The sequence below is a fragment of the Austrofundulus limnaeus genome, unplaced genomic scaffold (genome assembly GCF_001266775.1).
Source record: "Austrofundulus limnaeus strain Quisiro unplaced genomic scaffold, Austrofundulus_limnaeus-1.0 Scaffold41, whole genome shotgun sequence".
NCBI classification, from domain to species: Eukaryota; Metazoa; Chordata; class Actinopteri; order Cyprinodontiformes; family Rivulidae; genus Austrofundulus; species Austrofundulus limnaeus.
Window position 1 is genome coordinate 734254 of NW_013952443.1, and position 8606 is coordinate 742859.

An 8606-nucleotide genomic window follows, 5' to 3' on the forward strand; every position below is an offset into this window, starting at 1 on the left:
CTAACGCTCATAGCGGTGCAGCAAGGAAAAATGTCCCCCGGGAAACAACAGTTCACTGGCGGCCGCGATGAAACGTTCCGCTATTTAAACCGGTATGTCCGGTATTCAAAAAATTCATATCATAACAAAAATAAAAACCGGTATTCGGTACAAAACGGTATACCGCCCAGCACTAACCAAGACGCATTGTTAAAAAGAAATAAACACAAATTTTCTTACTTTTTGTGCTAAGGATATAAAAAACTATGAATGCAATCATGGTCCAAAAATATTTCAAAACTGACACGACAGGAAAGAAAACTTTTTATAATTTACTTGACTGTTCTGACAATTACTGTATTTCATGCAGTCATGGCTGAGAAACAATTTCACTAAACATGGAAACTCACTTAAAAACCAAAAACTAAGAATCCTTTTCTAAAACAACAGCATTGCAATCAAGGTAACAAAAGCCATAAGCAACACATTTAGCACATGTGGAAAAATGACTCACATGTAGGGTTGGGCATAATCGTATCGTGTGCAATTAATCGTCAGTAGAACATTAATCGATTATTTTTTGGCACTTGACGATTAATATGATTAATGCCACCAGGGGAGATTTCTCCAGTCAGTCCCCTCGGTTCTCCTCTCTGCTTCAAATATGACGAACATTAAAAACAAGTTCTCTAATTTATTTATATATCAACACAATTTAAAATTGATGTACAGCCTGAAGTCTGTAATTTTGACACAATTTGGAACAGATTTTTACGAAGAGCAAATCTTTCCACACTAAATTGGTCATGTGACCAGGACCTAATGGTGTACAGGGACTCCAGGGCATAAATCGTCAAATTAATCGTTATCGGCTAAATACCACAATTAATCGTGATTAATTTTTTTGCCAATATTGCCCAACCCTACTCACATGTTAGTCTGTCTTTAGACCAGATCCTAACAAGAGGTGTAACGTAACTAAATACAAATACTTGTTACTTTACTTAAAAAATTTGGTTATCTATACTACACTTTTCACCTGACTCTGTACTCCTTACATAAAAAATCAAGTAGAAAGCAGTTCATCCTATTTTGTGTTGGCTTGTTTCCATTCTGACTTATTGTAAAAAAATAAAAATAAAAACACTATCCAGATATGTCAAACCTCTAAGCTAGACTGAAGTTGAGGTTGTTTGAGTAGTATGAATATATACCATTCTGGCATCCTATTGGTTTGTTCAATCCATCACACCTGTACACGACACAAACCACGTCACACTCAAGCAGGACATATCAGATGTTTGTAGCCTAGTATGAAGATGACTGTAGCAGAGGTGTACTGTATAAAGATACAGGTAGTCTACTGTATCATGAATTATTTAACATTAACATTTTAATAAAAGAGTCATTATGGCCTTTACAAAAATGCTTTTAAGGAGAGGTTAACTTCCAATAAATGTCATTTTGGAAACCATTTAACCGCATACTTTTACTCAATACTTTATTAGTTGAGTGCAATTTATGTCACATATTTACTTTTGATACTTTAGTACTACAAAAAATTATGATATTTAAGGCTTTTACTCAACTAATATTCTTAGGAGACTAAGCTTTGTCAGAGTAATTTTATGATAACATACTTGTACTTTTACTCAAGTATCACTTATGCGCGATATAAACGATATACAGTAGAAACTATCTAAATTTGTCCTATGATAAGAGATCTGTTGCCTACCGGTCAACCGCGTAGTTGTTTTTGATAACTTAACCGGCTGGAGTCAAAACAGAGGAAGCGTGGCTAAGAGCGCAAATGAAGAGGGGGAAAAAACTTATTCGGACCTGGTTCAGGTGTGTGAAAATGAACGCCGAACTGTTTACATATTTACATGACGGCGCGTCCTCCGGTCGGATGCCGACCGACCACACTGCCTGCTGCGGGAGGAGCGCGTGCCGCGGCAAGTGTGAAGGGCTCGACACACGGGAGGCGACGTCGCTCGCTCTCCATTCATKTCCACRCAGYGAGGCGACTGTCVGKGCAGRTGRAGTCAGTGCTCAGGTGGGACGCACAAAAATCAGTCTGGACCTCGTTTCTCCTGCGGTCATAGCGCGACGACGCACGGCTGAATGCGCGCACGCTCCAAAGCGCGACAATGATTGTCACCCCGCCGGAGCGCGCACATATTAAAAACGTGGAGTGCAGAAAAAATAATCTGCAAAGTGTGTAGAAAGGAATAAATACAAGCAATTTGTTTTACCACCTTAAAACGAAGCTGGTGATTCCAAACACAACACCAGGTAGATCTCCCTTAAATTTAGATTTTTATGGGAGACTTTAAAGTGTCCCTTAAAAAAGGAGATTTTAAGGTCTAATTTTTTTACCTATACATATTTAGTCCACTCAATTAATGTGTGATTTATTTATTTTCTATTTTAAGTTTTATATCGTGATATATATCGTTATCGCCACTTATCATAATGTACAGGTCCTTCTCAAAAAATGTATTTTTTGCCATATCGCACATTCATACTTTGAGGTACTTTATACAAAATTGATCCAAACTACTGAAGGCTTTTTATTGTATCCTAGGTGGGTAAAAACAGATGACAGCAGAGGATAGGTCATCACTCAAAGATTTGAATCAAGTTATGTGAAGATTAAAAGGCTACAATACTAAAAGTATTGGACTGTATAATCTATAAACACAGAAGATATTGTCCAATAAATACGTCAGACAAAAAAGAAATGCAACAATGCTTAGGGCAGCTGAACTGCAAAACTTTGGAAGTTGACATAAAAGCTAAAAAGTCAAGTTTGAGAATGGAGAAAGACTTTACATAAAAACATGAGGGGGAAAAAAAACTTGCTCTCATCACCGTTGATCACTACCATGAGCAAAGCTCTGTGAAAGTTTTAACTTTTTTTTTAAATTACAGATATCCTTCCTGACGCAACCTGAGCTCAAAGCAGCCTCAGGACTAATATGGAAAAAAAATGTTTGTTACAGAACTGAAGACCATTTTAAATTAACATCAAGATAAAGGTAAAAACGTCTTTAAGATGAAAAGTTTTGAATTTGCTAAATTTCTAAAAGCTGCTGAAGAAACACTGTTGTCTTTCCATCTCTGTACACTTTGATATATAAATTTAAGCATAGTTATGGTTACATATTTAACAATGGGATATTATTCTGATGGTGTAGGGATGCAAGTTGTCAATTAATGAATTTAGAGGGTAATTTAAAGAATAAAATGGTGGCGTACATTCATCAATTCTAGTTTTCCTTGGCCTATAAACACAATTTAACTGGCTTTAAGTTTGAAGTCTCTATTTTTTGACTCAAATTAAGAGGGCATGTCTTTCTTGGGAAGATGTTATCAGTTAATCAAATGGAACAAATTTTAATCTAATAAACCATTATTAGATTAACTTGATTTTTGTTTGCATCCCTATGATGGTGTTTGACAGTTATTCCATTCATACGTCTGCTGACTGTTTGAAGAGTCTACACAGCCTGAGACTTTAAAGAGTTAAAGTCCTTCTCAATAAAAACAGTAATTACAACTGTCTCTTACCATGCAACACAAATTTACATACAATTGCTGGTACTACTGCAAACATGACTACCACTAGATGAGTTTAAACACCACAAACACAAAACAAAAGCCACTCAACAACATGCGTTGTGTGCCAAATCCAGCTAGCAGTGCACATCATCATATTTATTGTGAGAGAGAAAAAGAAAGAGGGGCAATGGATTTCTCCTTTTTGGAGCCAGATATTGAATCAAATTTTAAACTGAATTATCAATAACCCATGACATTGTTTGAAAACAGCCCCGATCACCTCAACGTCCTGTCAGACGTCAAGACCAGTTCCTAAGCCCCTCTTAACAAGTAAACAAACCGGCTCTCAGAGATCCAACACTGCGTTTGATGACATGCAGAACCGCATGCAGACAGATTATGAACCATACGAACCAGTCTCCACTTGAGGCTGCTGCATCTCCTGCTCGGTAACCGGGACCGTTTCTGTTGCTTCACCGGGCATGGCTGCTGGCGGGGAAAACAAAGACACTTTGTAAACACAACAACATGGAACAAACGGAACTGAGGCCGCGTGAAAGACGGGAGACCCTGCTTTAACACCGAAACACACGTAGCAACATTAGCTTCAGCTAATAAACGGGCCTCAACAGAGGCAAGCTAATCGCTATAACTGATTAAATTATCACTCCAGTACCAGGTAAAGGTAACCAGCTATATGTCATCTTAATTATACAAACACATTAGGTCAAAAAGTTCACCACGATTCTGACAGATAGCTACCAAGGCGTTTTAACATCATGTTCCCCCATTTTGAGCCTGTTATCTGCGCTACAGAGGGACAAATCTCCAGAACGGAAGACACAATGAACATAATATTTATACCAATCTGATGGACAGAGCCTAATAAAACACATAAACCCTTCTGTGGGGAGAGAACCGTGCGAAAAACGGGCAGATGAGGCTGGATTTTAACGAGAGACACTGACCGATTCAGGACGCTATTTCCAAGATGGCTGCGAGAGAGAACTTCTGGCCCCAGCTGCTCGGCAATATCCGGTGGGGAGGCATTCTACTTCCGGGTTGATTAAAGGAACCACTCATTCTGATTTTTACCAGTAATTACAGCAAATATTACAACAAAAATCATAAAGAATTATTTTTAAAAAGTAGCATTTTACATTCTATTGTTTAGACAGGATTTCACTTCACGTTTTTATATAAATGGAGAAATAATATTTTATTAAATCAGTGTATTCATTCAAGGTTACAAAGAAATTAATTAAAAAACATTGAATTTAAAAAAGCTTAGGCACATGTTTGGTAATTATTTGATCAATAACTATTTTATTGTACAATTAAAATGTGGTCTTTGTAAATCAATTTTTTAAGAGATCAAAATAAAGTTATACAGACACTGATAGGATACCTCAAAAGTAATAATTGATATAAGTTTCATCATTGCAGCTCAAATAATTAGGGACATCCTAAAACATGCCATTCAAAAAAAATAATAGAAAGAGCGCAATGTATTTTTAGTATGTAAAATGTAATTTAGTTTTTATGCATTTTATTTATTTAAACATATATTTACAGGTTTTATTACAAGGGTTTATAATGTAAATTTATAAGTAAAATGCAGGATTTTAGTTATATGAAACATTAGGAAAAACGTGCTCTGATTGGTAAAAAAAATGAACCTTTTCTTCATTTCCAAGTTTTGCAGCAAAAATAAATGAAATAATTAAGCAGCTTAGGTTTCAAATGTTTTATTACAGTTTCACAAAAGCATAAATGATTTAGATTTTAATCACAAAAAAGAATCATCACCCCAAATAAGTCTACAAAGCCGTAAATGTGTCTTCAAAGACGTCGTTTTCTGATAGTGGATCAGTTTTAAAATTCTCTCTGCTGATCTAAAAAAAACAAACAACAATTTCAAAACACTAAAAATATGCTTAATGTTTGTTTCGTACAACAACCAGAACTCACCGCTCTTTTTGAGAAGTTCTCCTTTCCATGAACGAGCCAACCCATCAAGAAACTGATCGAAGTGCTTCACGTACTTGGCCAAGCTGGTTCTTTTGTAATCTGAGGGAAAATTATTTGTGAGCAAAATAGGTAGAAACAGAAAAATATATGAAATAGCCCAAGACTTAATTTGAAACACCAGGGTCAGCCGCAGAGAACAGTGCAGGCTGCGGCGCAAACTGAGCGCAAAGCAGGAGGAAACGACGGGGAAATTATTTCTAGTGGCAAAACGGTTGGGGCAATGGTTGGGACTTTCATTTTATTTACTGTTTTTTTTAAACATCCTACAGACTCTGAGAGAAAATAAATATGAAGCTGAGTTTTTGAAAAAATCTGTGAGATTGCTCTAAACGTCTGTATTCCTGCAAAATGAAGGAAAATCTGTGTAAAATAGTTGTCAGCAGCCATCCGCCCGCAGACGCACCACGGAGTGCCTGCCTGAGCAGACAAGTCGCTTTAGGTGTCATTGATCAGTGGACTCATTTAAAGGATTAGTTGTAACATTAGACTTTATTTGATAATCATTTATTTTAACTGCAAATTAAAGACTGTAAAAATACTGTAGGCTGTTCAGTTTCTATCATTTTAAAACTAAAAGTTTGGAGGACAACAGAGCTGCTTCATGGAAGAACCTCAGCTTAGCCTGTTAGCTTTGCGTTAGCCCCGACGCTATCACTATATAATATATGTATTAGCTCAGGGCTACACACTCTCCTCTCGTCACTGAGGTCCTCCATCCACATGACAGAGAGGGGAACACACAAATGACTCAGACTGCAACTGAAAATATGGATGGAGGATCTCAGTTTAGCTTGTTAGTTTGTCGAGCTAGCACTGAGCTAATACATATAAGTCAATTTAGCTTCGGCGCTAGCCCGAAGGCTAACAGGCTAAGCTGAGGTTCTTCTTCCATGAAGCAGCTCTGTTGTCCTCCATCCATATTTTCAGTTACAGGCTGAGTCATTTCTAACTTCTCCTCTCTGTCAACACTCTCTGGTTTCATTTAAAAGAGTCGATCATCAGATATTGTCCAAGATTAACCTTCAGGGTAGATATAACTCGCTCACACTGAGGACCTATCCACATCATCATTTATCCAGAATGCTTTGCATGTAAATAAAATGGCACTGTCCGTGTTAAAATATATTTTTAAAAATTTACAAAACTAAACAGCCAACAGTATTTTTAGTCTTTATTTTGCAGTTAAAATAACTATCCATCCATCCATCCATCCATTTTCTGTACACGCTTCAAATAAAGTCGAATGTTACAACTAATCATGGATCCATTTAAATTCACCTTAACATTTATGAGGTACTTTGCATTGACTGTTTATGGTTGAGTGTGGGCGTGTAGAGGGTAGAACCTGAGGAGGACCTTGGTCCAAACTCTGAGGTGAAGCTGTGATTTATAAAGGAAAACTGCTTGAAGGTGTGCGTGCGCACGGTTTTATAAATCTGAATTTTATAGACAAACTCTCACATACAATCTGGAATTTGTGATATCTTTTTTTATAAAAATAATTTCTGCTTATTTTCCCCCCAGCAGCTGTCAGTACCTCTGATCTTCCTCTTCTCTGCTGCGTCTCTCTTGTCCTCCGTCTCCATGGTTTCCTCTATGTTCTCCTCTCCTGCTTTGGGTCGATCCAGCTCCTCGCAGATCAAACTTTAAAAGAAATCAGTTCCAACTTCAGCTTTACGGAGGACCGCTGGTCGTTCAGGACAAAACGCTGAACTACTACACACCTGATGGTGGGCACAGCGAAAGGATCGAAGTTGTCCAACTCCTTGAGGTCAATGGGGACGGAGATGCGTCCTGTCCGGGTGAGGAAGAGGAGTGACCAACTACACCTGACTGTGAGGACGGACGTTCGTGTCAAGTTCTCTCACCTGTTTTCGGATGAACACTGAAGGGGCTCTTCAGTAAATGGTTCACACCCTTGCTGACGTTCACGTCGAGCCGAGGGTAGCAGTACTGCAGCATGATCTCCTTCTCAAAGTGTTGCACCTTTTTAGCCGTCGACTGGAAGAAGCCAGAAAGTTACTGGGATTAAATCAAGTTTCAGCAAAGTTCTAATTGTTAAGTTATTTGAACTTATTCAACAAATAGAAAGAAAGAGAATAATCTCCAACTTCATTGTATTCTGACACAAAGAGCTCGATCAGGTCAGCAGATCAGTTCCTGTTGGGTCGTCCTGAAGCTGCCTTTTAACATTAAACAGGCCGACTCACTTCCTGTTTACAAAGCTTCTCTTAAAACACTTTTTTGCCCTGTTTGGTTTTTAACTCAGTTTGAGATGTTGGCTTTGGATGATTTTAACGTTTCTTTATTCCTACAGTTTTTATTGATTTTATCGCTCATACTCATTTATTTATCAGCATGCAGCACTTTGAACATGATGCATCATTTGTTTAAAGTGCTTCATGTGCTTAATAATAATAATATTAATAATAATAATAATAGATTATATTTGTAACTCACTTTATATCTGAAAGCAGATGTCAAAGTGCAACAATAAAAGTGGATAAAAACAATAAAAAAAAACATAATCATCATTTTTACTTAAACATTTTACTCATTTGTACAGAAGAGGATTAAAAATAACAAAAAAAAGTTTTTTTATTATTACCCGAGTTCTGACTTTAATCTCTCATTTTTTTGGAAACAAATCAGTTTTTTTTTAATCCTGAGATCTAAGTAAAAATTTTAATTTTGCTCTGTGGCCCTTAGAATCTTTCGTTCACAAATGCACAGAAGAGGATAATAGTTTTCTAAAGGTTATAGATGCGCCTTCTTTTCAGTAAATTCAGGATTTCAAATGTTCAACAGTTTGTGGTCATCATGTCTAATTCTTCACTTCTCCGTCCATTTTAACAAGATAAATAAATGTGCAAAATGAGAAGGCTTTTGTGAGAAATACAGACATTGTTCAAATGAGATTATTAGTTGTGTTACTGTTTTTGTGTATTTGACTGTACAAAGACACCCCACACTTTATTTTGGGTGTATGTTTTAGTTAGATTGTTCATTTCTGAGAGTACTGGTATTTACTG

At 36.9% G+C, this 8606-nt stretch overlaps 1 protein-coding gene across 1 annotated transcript in view; it reads right to left on the minus strand.

Moving 5' to 3' along the window:
• Positions 1-5275: 5275 nt before the first annotated feature.
• prim1 (DNA primase subunit 1) overlaps positions 5276-8606 on the minus strand; it is a 6510-nt gene continuing 3179 nt past the window's right edge. The window contains exons 9-13 of the mRNA XM_014007274.1: positions 7443-7575; positions 7299-7368; positions 7112-7218; positions 5515-5613; positions 5276-5438 (exon numbers count right to left, since the gene is read on the minus strand). Coding sequence (XP_013862728.1) covers positions 5419-5438; positions 5515-5613; positions 7112-7218; positions 7299-7368; positions 7443-7575 — 429 coding nt within the window. The 3' untranslated portion in view covers positions 5276-5418. The remainder of the gene's footprint in view (positions 5439-5514; positions 5614-7111; positions 7219-7298; positions 7369-7442; positions 7576-8606) is intronic.